Source organism: Asparagus officinalis, chromosome 1, assembly GCF_001876935.1.
Source record: "Asparagus officinalis chromosome 1, Aspof.V1, whole genome shotgun sequence".
Lineage (NCBI taxonomy): Eukaryota > Viridiplantae > Streptophyta > Magnoliopsida > Asparagales > Asparagaceae > Asparagus > Asparagus officinalis.
The window spans coordinates 56,852,108-56,864,516 of record NC_033794.1 but is presented as its reverse complement, the minus strand read 5'-3'; the positions used below and the strand labels follow the sequence as shown (position 1 = coordinate 56,864,516).

Here is a 12,409-nt window from a genome sequence, read left to right as displayed (position 1 = left end):
TGATGCTCGTGCGTGCGCTCGTGCACCCCACGTGCTTCGCGCGCCCACGTGACTCTCGCCTCTCCTCCTCTCCTTCAACCCAAGTCTTCGTTGAAGGTAAAAAGACCTCTCTGTCCTTCTCCTACCCGAAGAAAACGCGACCAATGTCGTCAGCTAGGTGCGCTATTTCAGCCAAAAGCAGCCAACAGAGCTCAAAGGATGGGTATGTGATCGTTTTTTTCCTCACAAGCATTTCGTCGAACAGGTTCAGTGCATTATTAGTTTTAGTGGAAAATCCTAATTTTTGGCATGCGAGTCGCGTCCAATTCGTCTACATTCAAGCATTTCATCGTACATGATCAGCGCATTACACTTTGCATGGGAAAAACCCAGTCTTGGCAAGTGGGTCTTGCCAAATTCAATGAGTTCGTTTATGGCAGGGTTGATTTTCACCATTGTTGCAAACGAGAAAGAATTTGTATTGCTATTGTTTACATACAAGTGTTTCTATTCACATTTATTTAATATCGCATGTAAACCGAAATAACATATCAAACCCTATGTGAAATCAAAATTACTTTTCATATTTTATATGGTATCAAAATTACCTTTCGTAGATCATAAGAAATCAAATCATATTATGGAGACAGGTCGCGATAGTATAGGTCTAATCAAATTGCATTTTATATGCATGAAAATGATGGAGTAATTATCGCAGGAGCAATAGATCAATCAAATATACACTACTCATGTGATTTATATTATAAAAATGCCAGTGAGAAATGAACTCACCTCTTGACTGTCTGGGTCTCCCAACTTTGATCCTTTGCGGTCTCAACGAGGTTGTTTAATATAAAATTATAGAGTTAATACCAGACTAATGTAGACTTCATACTGATCACTTCATAATCTAGGTCCAATTTAGCCTTATGTTACTCAGTTTCGACCTTGCTGCAAATTGTTGAAATTACAGGGGTCTGTACTAAATTTTCCCATTTTGTTCGAAATCATGTTTTACTCTGATTGGACTTGTTCACAGTTTCAGTGAACTTCAGGGGTATCGAACATGTTCTGTGCAGTATAGTTCACAGTAGAAAACTCTTTTTTCTCAAGTGGGTGTGGTCGAGTTCGATGGAATTATATATGTTTGTTTGAGTTTCGACATGTTTGTAAACAAGAAAGAATTTGTCTATCATATGCTACTTATTACATTCATGCAGAGAGGATCGTTTATCAGTACATGGGGTGTCGGAAATGGTTGTTGGCATATTGGGAGGCGGGCAGTTGGGTCGAATGCTCTGCCAAGCAGCGAGTCAAATGGGGATCAAAGTGCTCACTTTGGATCCCCTTGAGAACTGTCCTGCAAGTTCTTTATCACATCAGCATATAGTCGGGAATTTCAATGATGGCTCTGCGGTTCTTGAGTTTGCAAAGAGGTTCAGTAATCTTGAATATTTAGAATAATTGTTAAGTTTAACAACTTTTAGCTGAATGTTGAAAATAGTGCATTTGTTTGCTGCATAGATGTGGAGTGCTGACTGTAGAGATTGAACATGTCGATGTTGATGCACTGAAGAAACTTGAGCAACAAGGAGTGGACTGCGAACCGAAAGCTTCAACCATTAGGATTATCCAAGTAGGCCCTTGCTTATATTTGTTATTGCTAAAGTACAAGTATCAACTTGTTTAAATCAAATAGTGATATATGCAAATTATTTGAATATCAGAATGGCAATTGCACTAGCAGTTATTGCAGGTGTGGGAAGTATTAAATTTTTTGTCCTATGATATATTGTTTGGACATTATCATCTGAAAATGGAACATGACGAGAGGACAAGCCAATTTACCAATCTCCTTTCTGTTGTGTATACATTTCCTATCCAGCAGATGAAGCATCAGAAGAGATTTCCTTGACTTCCTTCACTTTGCAAAATGCAAACCCTTCTGTCATGTTTGTCTGTAAAATTCTTCTCTTATTCTCATAGAACACCATAACTTCATTTCATTCCCATCCTATCACTAATATACTGCTTCCGATGTCCACCCATAAGCAAGATCTTTTCTCCTCTCCATATGTTTTCTTTGTATTTCTTTTCTAGTTTCATTAATTATTCTGCTTGCTTTAGATATCCTTGCTTACACCTTGACAGGTGGACATATCAATATTTGACCCCTTAGATCTTATTCAACACCATACATTAACCAATCCAAAATTCAGAAGTGATAATATGACAGTGTAGGCTGAAAGTAACAAGAAATCTGTTCTTGCGTATGCTTGCACACATCAGTCGTTCTCTTCCCTTTGGAAGTTCGCATTGCATGTTCTGTAATCTTTATACTTGATCAGAGTTGCATGGTGGTGGTTGCATGCACGATAGAAAACTGTAACTTAAAACTTTTCGAAAATATATTGGTTCATCATAGGTTTGGTTATATCTCGAGAGGATGGATCTAACTCTGTTTATGTCTCTCACTTTTCAGGACAAATATATTCAAAAGGTTCATTTTTCCCATCATGGAATTCCACTTCCTGATTTTATGCAGGTGTCCTACATCTTTCATGTTAATTTGTGCAAGTATAACTTCAGGTTGAAGAGTTTCAATTAGTGACTGTTCTACAAATGCAGATAGACAATTTAAAAAGTGCTGAGGGAGCTGGTGACTTGTTTGGTTATCCTTTGATGATCAAAAGTAGGAAGTTGGCATATGATGGGCGAGGGAATGCTGTTGCTCACAGCAAAGAGGAGCTTTCTTCTTCTGTCAAAGGTATGTTGATTACATAGCTAACTGCTGACTAATATCACCTCCATAATTGTAATACCTGCATGGTGCGAAGTTTTCTATGCATGGTTTAACACTCTGCGCTCGCACTTGCATCCGCACCCACCTCCACCCCAGCCCCACACACGCAGGCTCCCACCCACCCACATGCACTTCCGCCACCCGCAAGCCTGCGCATGCATACATACACACGGATACATGTGTGTGCGTGCTTGAGAGAGGGAGGGAGGGAGAGGGAGGGAGGCAGGGGGGAGGCACCTACACAAGCATTGTATAAATGTTTTACTGTATACTTGTGCAAGTGCCCATGCATTCACTATATAGTAATACCCCTGCCATCTATAGATTGCTACACAAGCATTGTATAAATGTTTTAATGTACACTTGTTAAGTGCCCATACATTCACTATATAGTAGATACCCCTGCCATCTATAGATTGCAATTGTTGTAACTTGAATGGTTTTGTAACCCTTAAGCTATCTATATATCTGTCTATCTATTTGTGTTTTTTTTATCTTTTTTTCTTTTTTTTTTGATATAATAGTTTCATCTGTGCAGTATTGGGAGGATATGATCGTGGGTTATATGTCGAAAGATGGACAGAATTTGTGAAGGTTAACCTTTTGATTCTTTTCTTCTTTTCCTTGAAGGGCAGCACTTCTATTCTATACTTATCTAGATATAAGCTTGTTCTTGGAATAAATGTCAATGAAGAACCTTTGCTGTGGATTCATTTCCTTTACATTTTGGCACTGATATTTGCTGCATCTTCAGGATAACAATTTTTCTTATCATCCCATTGATCATTCATACTTGTTCTTGATAAATACTGTACCTTGGCCATGTCTTGGTGCATGTTATTGGGTCATGGAGGATCACACGTCTTTTCTATTTTCACGTGGCGCGTCAGTGTTGTCTAATTTCCACTGATACGCAAAAGACTAAATTATTAAATTTTTGACTAATAGCTGTTTTCTTCTCTTCTCATATGCATGGTGATCTACACGTCAATATATAGCAAGCATGTTGGCAATCGGAAATTATAATCACTTGGTTTATAATCCATTTGTTGATTATAGTCCAAATTAGAACTTTGGGTGTTCGGTAAAGAGGGTGGTTTATGATCCATGTGCCCTTTATTAAAATGACAAAAGAACCCTTAAAATTGGGAAGAGAGAAGGGGAAAGAATGACATGTAAAAAAGGGGGCATTCTTGTCTTTTACTCGGCCAAACATGTGAATTATAATCCACCCAAAAGATAAGCTAGAATCCTAGATTATTTTTTGGTGGATTATAGTCCAAAATAATCCACTCAAGAAGTGATTACCAAACATGCAATAGTGGATTATGATCAAAAAAGTGGATTATATTCCACTGTGGCCAAGTTGCCAAACATGCTCAGAATAAGTTGGGCTAATAAAAAGGTTTGGTCCTAGACCAGTCAAGTCCTAGATATGATATAGTTTAATTGGCAAGTTTAACTTTTAGGGGGTGTACAAAAAAGTTTTGGTCCTTTATAATCATACATATACCTTACTCTTCGTCAAGTATTCTTCTGAAATTAATTGGTAGTAGTTTTTGTTTATCCTTGTCATTTATTGAATCACTGTATTCCAATATCATCTATAGACAAGCTTTCTTATGCAATTTATTTTTCAGTTTTTTATTTAAAAGTGTGAACTGAAAAGGAGAGATAATATTGATAATCTTTTACTTTTTATGATCTAGGAGTTGGCAGTCATTGTTGGAAGGGGAAGAGATGGTTCAATATCATGCTACCCAGTAGTCGAAACCATTCACAGGTAAAGATGAGGTTGTTTGATTGATGCCAATTTCCTTTTCATGTCCTGTATTACTTTCTAATGATATAGGTTCCTGGGATGTCCCTTCTTTAAAGTTTTGATCTTTCTCATGCAAATAAAACATTTTTCATGAGCATTATGGTATTTCTAGGGATAACATTTGTCACATAGTTGAAGCGCCTGCTGATGTGCCTGAAAGTGTTAAGAAGTGTGCCATGGATGTTGCTCAAAAGGCTGTTAGTTCCCTAGGAGGGGCTGGTGTTTTTGCTGTAGAATTATTTTTAACTAAGGACGGAAAGGTTCCCTGATATTCTTTTCATTTTTCTTTTGCTTTTACTCTGGTGATGCTGGATCCTTTGGGTTTTGCATCGGAATCCTGTATCTCAATCAAGTTGAGTGTAGCCTTTTTTTTGTCCGATAGGTTTTGCTAAATGAAGTTGCTCCTAGGCCTCACAATAGTGGCCATCACACAATCGAGTCCTGCTACACCTCTCAGTATGAACAGCATTTGAGAGCTGTCACTGGTCTTCCACTTGGTGATCCATCAATGAAAACCCCAGCTGCAATCATGTACAACATTCTGGGGGAAGATGAGGTAATACTTTCTCAATCCGTATCCAGTAAGCGTATATTCTTGAGTCTTCTGTCAAAATTAACATTTTTATCCGATCGTGTTCTATAAAATCCAGCTTTTTAATATAATGAATTATATATGTTAACTTATCAAACCTGTGACGTTGGAAATGTTACACTTTCAGGGAGAACCGGGTTTCTATATAGCTCATCAGCTGACAAGGAGGGCACTGAGTATTCCTGGGGCTTCTGTTCATTGGTATGACAAACCAGGTAAGAAAAATTTAAGTAATATGATGATTCCAATCTCTCTTTATTATGACATAACTGGACATAGTAATCTTGTAGAAATGAGAAAGCAGCGGAAAATGGGTCACATCACAATTGTAGGTCCTTCAATGAACATAGTAAAAAGACGCCTGGACTTATTATTGGAGAGAGAAAACATTGGAAACCACACTGCAGGTTCACATTTTACTATTTTACAGTTTAGTACTTCAATTTTCCTCCTGTTTTTGTCTTTTTTCATAGTCATATGGTCATCCTGATCATCTATTTTCATGTATTCACCTTGCTTGCCCAGGATACTTAGACCATAGATGTCGGGAATGGGGGAAACTGTAGCAATCCATGACCCGGTTTAATCGTCCCGGGACACAGTACACTAGTGAATTGGGTCACGTACCTGGAGACTTGACTTAGAATTCAAATTAGTTAATATTTTTGGCGAGGGAAAAAACAATTTTCAGAATAATTAACAACAAAAAGTGTACCTAAAATTTCTTTTACTATTACTGATCCTTGAATTTGACTCTTGCATAAAATTGTACACTAAGGCACCCAGATTCATGCATTTAAAAACCGAACCTAAAGTGTTCCACGTTTCCTAGTGTACCTTATAAGCCTACCCCATTTGTACCCTATTCCAAATAAGTGGCAACCACACTTCTGTTCCCATTCCGTGAACCAGAACGAACCGCGTTCATTGCAACTCTGACTTGGACATCCAATCTATGTAATTTGAATGGATTTTGACCTCTCATAGAACTGTAGATTAATTCATTACTGGAGAATAATTGCTGAATTTAGTCAATCCCTTTTTCTTGCTCAACTTGTTCTGCCTTTTTGTATTGCTATTTGTGTTTTTTTGGCTTATGCAATGTACTTTGGTGTCCCTGTAACTATCCACATTCCTGACATTATATCAAGGATAATACAAAAGTAGAATTCAAATATTCATTGTGCAACTAAATTGTCTGTGATATTGGAGATCTTATACACAAGTTTTTTTATTTAATTCTCACAGAATATTAATAATGAAGATTGATCCCTATATAACTCATATCATTGTTTTGTCTTTAACATGTGCTTGCTTGGTGTAGCTACTCCACATGTTGCTATTATAATGGGATCTGATTCAGACCTCCCTGTCATGAAAGATGCTGCAGAAATTTTGAAGGCTTTCGATGTGCCATTTGAGGTTGAACTTCTTTAGAGCTATAATAAAATAAAATAAAAATCTTTGTAACCTAGTTTCTCTTTTCGAGGAAATCTCCATCATGCTATTTTATAACAAAATTTTTCAGATAACAATTGTTTCAGCTCACCGAACACCTGAGAGGATGTATTCCTTTGCATTATCTGCTAGAGAACGAGGAATTCGAACCATAATTGCTGGTGCTGGTGGTGCAGCACATTTGCCAGGTTATTGTCTTTATTTATAAGAGATAAGATGAAAGATTAGAGTTAAACTACTTGGTTCCTCACTAAAGCGATAATGAACTCACATTTGACTTATTCCAGGCATGGTCGCTTCGTTGACTCCATTACCTGTAATTGGGGTCCCAGTGAAAACCTCATCACTTAGTGGAGTTGACTCCCTCTACTCGATTGTTCAGGTATAAGATGTACTTTTATTTTATCAACAAGAATGCTGAGCTTTTGAGCCTTGAACATAAAGAGTATGCTTTTTCAGTTTCTTACAAATATATTTTTTTATATATATATAATAAAAAATGAAAGTGTGTGCAAGTAAGCAACTGGTGAATATTTGATTTCACAAAATTTTGTAAGATGTCAATTACATATCAAGAGTAGAGATCATTTACTATGCTGAGATTTTAATGGATTCATTCATGATTATAGTCATCTAATTGGCATTCATATCCATCTGCTGATACTGAAACTTGTAAAGTTTTCAAGTTTTGTGTTCTGTCTCTTTGGTTACAATAAATTGATTGCTTGCACCAATCCATGCCTAAACAATGGAAGGTAAGAAGGCTGAAACTGGAAAATGCATTAGACATGTAAACTATGATGATGAACCTGAAGCATGAACCAAGATGAGATCTGCCTGTGGATGTAAAAACTGACTGATCCTTTGCCTATGGGAGTTTCTGAAGATTCAATTGATTTTAGCAGCTATTTATATCCAAAAAATGTATGGGTCCAGTAAATAAGTAACTCAGTACCAAATGATTCTGTAAATTATGTTCTGAGATTGGAAGATGCGTACTACAACATCTTGTGTTCTTTCAACAACTTTAAGCAATGTTGTCTTACAGCTAAAACTGGGGAAATGTGGGCAAATCTAATGTCACTTTTTTCTTATATTTACATGCAGATGCCAAAAGGTGTACCAGTTGCCACAGTTGCAATTAATAATGCAGCTAATGCTGGTTTACTAGCAGTCAAGATCTTGGCAAGTACAGATTCTGATCTATCAGAAAGGTTGAGTCTCACAATCTCACATTCTCTTTAAACACAAAATTAACAGTATTTGATGTACTTTTGCAATGCAAATTTTATACGGTTATTGTCCATTTGTTTGAATAGGTTGATGAAATACCAAGAAGATATGAAGGATGCTGTATTGGGAAAAGCCGAGAAGCTTGAAGCAGAAGGCTGGGAAAAATACTTGAACCCTTGACTGCCCCTATACATTTCTGGTAAAAATTCTAAATTGCATCTAAATGTTGACCAGTTCATACTTTCATGGAAATAACTGGTTCAGTTTTCTATCTATATCTTTTCTCATATGCAGGGTCGGAAATGAATAATTAGAGTTAATTTATACCCAAGGGGCTGGAGCTATTGGATAACGCTCAAGCGTACAATGTTCCTGCTGCCTTCAACATATGAAGAACATAGTTAAAGGAAAGCTGTACTCTTTCAGAAAATCTGGAACTAAAGCCTTAAGGTTTTTTGTTTATTTGGGCTGCTAACTACCGCAAGATTTTCCTGTTTACTTCTTCTTTTTTTTTCCCCCCTTGACCCAGAGTGAAAAGGGGAACCGAATTTTCCTGTAATTTTAGTAAATGAGATGTATCGTTACTGTAACTTATTAGCAATAAAAAGCAGTGAGGGATCAAAAAGTGCTAGATAGCATATAACTGAAGTGTATCTATGTGCAATGAATCACTTTTTTTCACGTATTTTCTGGCCTAAAATTTGTATATCATTACTCTGGATTAGTTTGCTTCCGCTATTTTATAAGCTTGGGTTATTTTATAATCGGCAAGCTTTGACCTACCATATCTGTTGCTAGCTTAAAACCAGATTTATACTTTATAACGATTGGAGTCGTCGTGTAACCTCCACATTGTTGGGGATTAGCTAACGATCCAAAAAAGCGGGAGCCACACGAATGAGGGAGCTTCAAGTGATGTCGCAATAGGCCGGAGTGTGACCTCCACATTTAACATGCTTATGTTAATATTCAAGAAGGTCAGAACATACTGAGCTAGCAATATGACATGTGAACAATACATGACAAAATAATAATGATGAAAGCAATAAGTTCACAAAATTAGAAAATAACAGTTGTTTTGAAGTTCCTTAAAAGGGTAAATAACCAGCACGTTAGAAGTTTGACCATAATACAAGTTGGTAGGGCAACATGATTTTCAGATTTTTAACCTAATCATGGCGAGTTAATTATGTACTATCAAAATAACTATCATAAAGTCATAAATTTTTAAAAACATTTGCTTATTTTAGGCAATTGGCTTAAGTATTAGAGGTACAACAAAGGACAATAACCCCGGTAATCATCTTCTCGTCTATATATATATATATATATATGCAGATATGTTTAGATCCTGTTGAGTGCCTTATTATTATTATTTTTTGTTCTTAGGATAAAAATTAGGGGTTTTTATTACCAGGCCCAAAAGTTTATCTTGATTTATCTTTAAACCTTACATCTTTTGCTTCTATCTTTAAATCCAATTAGCTTTTTATATTTACCTCTAGACCAACCTTTCAAACTACAATACATACATATGTGGGGCCCCATTAATTTTTTTTTAAAATCCAATTCTACCCTTCCCAACCTCCCTCTATTCCTATGATATGGGCCAGTGATTTAATTTTTAAAAATCAAATTAGATGTGCAATAAGGAGAGAGAGAAACGTGGGGTTATTCCCCTTCACTTCTCAGTTAATTCCGCTCTCTCATCCATTATTATCTTTATTTTAGTCTTCTACTCTTATAAATCCATCAATTAATTGTGAATCACTCTTATTAATCCATCAATTAATTCTCAACAATTCTTTTAAATTATTTTCTTAGCAATTTAAGGTATAATTTTGCATTTTACTCAACTGCTTAGTTTATTGCATTAATTTCTTATTTTATGCATGAAAATTATTTTATTATTATTCATGAATTCATAAAAATTATTTCCCATTTTTTGTGTTTTATATGATTGTTTTTACTTATGTGTTTGGTATGACTATGCACTTGCATATTACCACGCTATACTTTCATGTTATCCTGCTATACTTTCAGGTTATCCTGCTATACTTTTATATTATCATGCTATACTTTCAAAATATCCAGCTATACTTTCATAATATCTTGCTATACTTTCAGAATATCTCGCTATACTTGCATATTATCTCACTATACTTTCCTATTATCCCGCTATACTTTTAGAATATCTCGCTATACTTTCAGAATATACCACTATACTTTCTTATTATCCTGCTATACTTTAAGAATATTCCACTAAACTTTCATATTATCCCACTATTTTTTCAAATTATCCTGCTATACTTTCATATTATCTCACTATACTTTCAAAACATCTCGCTATACTTTCATATTATCCAGCTATATTTTCATATTATCCTGCTATACTTTAAGAATATCCTGCTATACTTTTATATTATCCAGCTATACTTTTATATATTTTTCACTTGATTTCTATACTAATTATGAGATAATTAAAAGAGTCTCTAGTCAATTTCCATAAATTCAACTGGATGTACACAAAGGAAACCAAAATAAAACATAAAATTATCTGCATACATCAGCACATACCAAATTCACTTAAAATACCAAAAGTATAGATACAACACAACTTTCAATATGTACGTTCATCTAATAAATATTAACCATACATGAACAATTTGCCAGAAGCATAGCTCTTCTCATGATTAAAAAACATGAAAGCATAGTTCCACTTCTAACAAAATCATCAACTAGAGGTGAACCATCATGCATCAAACACAGAGCAGGACTCAATAAATTAATAATAAAAGGCCATACATGAAACTGAGTATGGACAAGTGATAATATCATAATTGTATTCTCTTCTTTTTGGATCTTTGATAAGCAAAAACTTAGCTCAATTGATCCATCCTGACTGGTCAATAAGAATACCAATGTAGTCCAGTCTCTCTTTGCAGTTCAAAACTGAGTATTCTATAGATGAATAGAGTTATCATCAAAACATTATAGCAAGAAAACATTTGAATGTAACGTGATGATATTTTAAGTATTATAATGCAAAAAACCAATTGTGTTTCCTCATTGACTGCAAGTGGCAACAAGTAGTACCAAAGAGAAGCAAAATAATATCATTTGATAACTGCTTTTGAACTACTTCCTATGCTACCACAAGTCCAGTTGCCAATATACTAATTGATAAACACGTAAAATATGCATTATCTTAGTGTGTTTCAAGCATGATTTACGAGCGTTTGATGCATATTTCGTGTTTAGATCGAGGATACTGCTGTTGTTTGTGTTCTTATATGTAGGTATTGGCCCAAGATTAAAAGATTTGATGATCGTTGAAGTTTTACAAGAGTTTGAAGCAACAACAAGATTTTGAAGGCATGGTTTGTGAAGAAAATGGATGCACGAGTATGAAGAACTAGAATTTCGACCATGATGTAATTTGAATTAGGAAAAACTCAAAAGATGAAAGTTGTAGATCTCTTCAACAGGATTCCAATGCAACTTGAATCACCTCATTCCGAGGTCGGACGCAAAGGTTATAGCCAAAATACCAAAAACTGAAGAAACAAGCACAAAATCAGCAAAACAGCCCCTACCACACCCTGGTGTGGTGCAGACCACACCGGTGGCGCGGGAATTAGTTATTTTCCAGATTTTTGGAGACATATAAATAGATGTTTTGACTTAGGGTTTTGGATATCTTTTGTTATGTTCTTTTAGCCATCAACTAGCAACTATTCTAGGGTTCAAGTATTGAAGGAAGACATTAATCTCTTGTAGAAGATTGGATTGCAAGTTCTTATTTTGAAGATTTCAATTAAAAGACGGGTTAATTCTTTCCTCTCTTTGATTTATTTCTTCTTATGATTGATTTGCATAATTATTTGATGTCTTCTCTGATTCCAATCATGTGTGAGTAGATTTCTTGTTTAGGGTTGGGAAAGAACCCAACTTTTTGGTGATTGATGATGAATTAATATATGTTCTTGGTGAAAGTTTAGATCTTTAAACTTAATTTCTAGTGTTTTAATTTTGTTGATTCGCTTGATCACCGTATTAGCAATCATAGGTAATTAATTGAAGGACTGAAAGGTGAAGATTAATACCGGAGCTCTAGAAATTAAGCAGGGAGCTCGAACCACGAAAGTAGGCTAGATTTCTTGGGGATTTGATTTGGATTAGCATAAAGCTTAATGGGTTTAATTTAATCTTGATTTCACGAAAGTAGGTTAATTGAGATTGATTAGGCACGATCTTTAGACCTTGAAAGAGGCTTTAGATTAATTTAGGCTAATTCACCCTTTCTAGATTAAACCGATACCAAGAATTAAAATAATTCATCATTGAACACCTAAGTTGTGGTGATAACCCAATCCTAGTCCTTCATTATATTGAATTCCATCCGATTAGTTGTTTATTTTATTTCTTTTATTAAATCTCTTCTAATTTACTCATTAGTTTAGCTAGACTAATAACGTGAAATTTGGTAATTAACCCTAGTCCCTGTGGGATCGACCTTGAT

General features: G+C 35.3%; 1 protein-coding gene across 2 annotated transcripts in view; it reads left to right on the top strand.

The window, feature by feature from the left end:
- LOC109824587 (phosphoribosylaminoimidazole carboxylase, chloroplastic) overlaps positions 1-8,572 on the top strand; it is an 8,750-nt gene extending 178 nt beyond the window's left edge. Inside the window, exons 2-18 of one of the 2 annotated variants that reach the window (XM_020391220.1) lie at positions 1-202; positions 1,200-1,415; positions 1,504-1,615; positions 2,462-2,524; positions 2,608-2,746; positions 3,321-3,376; positions 4,492-4,565; positions 4,717-4,864; positions 4,987-5,160; positions 5,324-5,411; positions 5,487-5,603; positions 6,521-6,618; positions 6,725-6,842; positions 6,942-7,036; positions 7,762-7,868; positions 7,974-8,086; positions 8,182-8,540. In XM_020391220.1, the coding sequence (XP_020246809.1) occupies positions 1-202; positions 1,200-1,415; positions 1,504-1,615; positions 2,462-2,524; positions 2,608-2,746; positions 3,321-3,376; positions 4,492-4,565; positions 4,717-4,864; positions 4,987-5,160; positions 5,324-5,411; positions 5,487-5,603; positions 6,521-6,618; positions 6,725-6,842; positions 6,942-7,036; positions 7,762-7,868; positions 7,974-8,067 (1,901 nt within the window). In that variant the 3' untranslated portion in view covers positions 8,068-8,086; positions 8,182-8,540. Of the gene's footprint in view, positions 203-1,199; positions 1,416-1,503; positions 1,616-2,461; positions 2,525-2,607; positions 2,747-3,320; positions 3,377-4,491; positions 4,566-4,716; positions 4,865-4,986; positions 5,161-5,323; positions 5,412-5,486; positions 5,604-6,520; positions 6,619-6,724; positions 6,843-6,941; positions 7,037-7,761; positions 7,869-7,973; positions 8,087-8,181 lie in introns of both variants that reach the window. The other variant, XM_020391226.1, reaches the window with a different exon arrangement.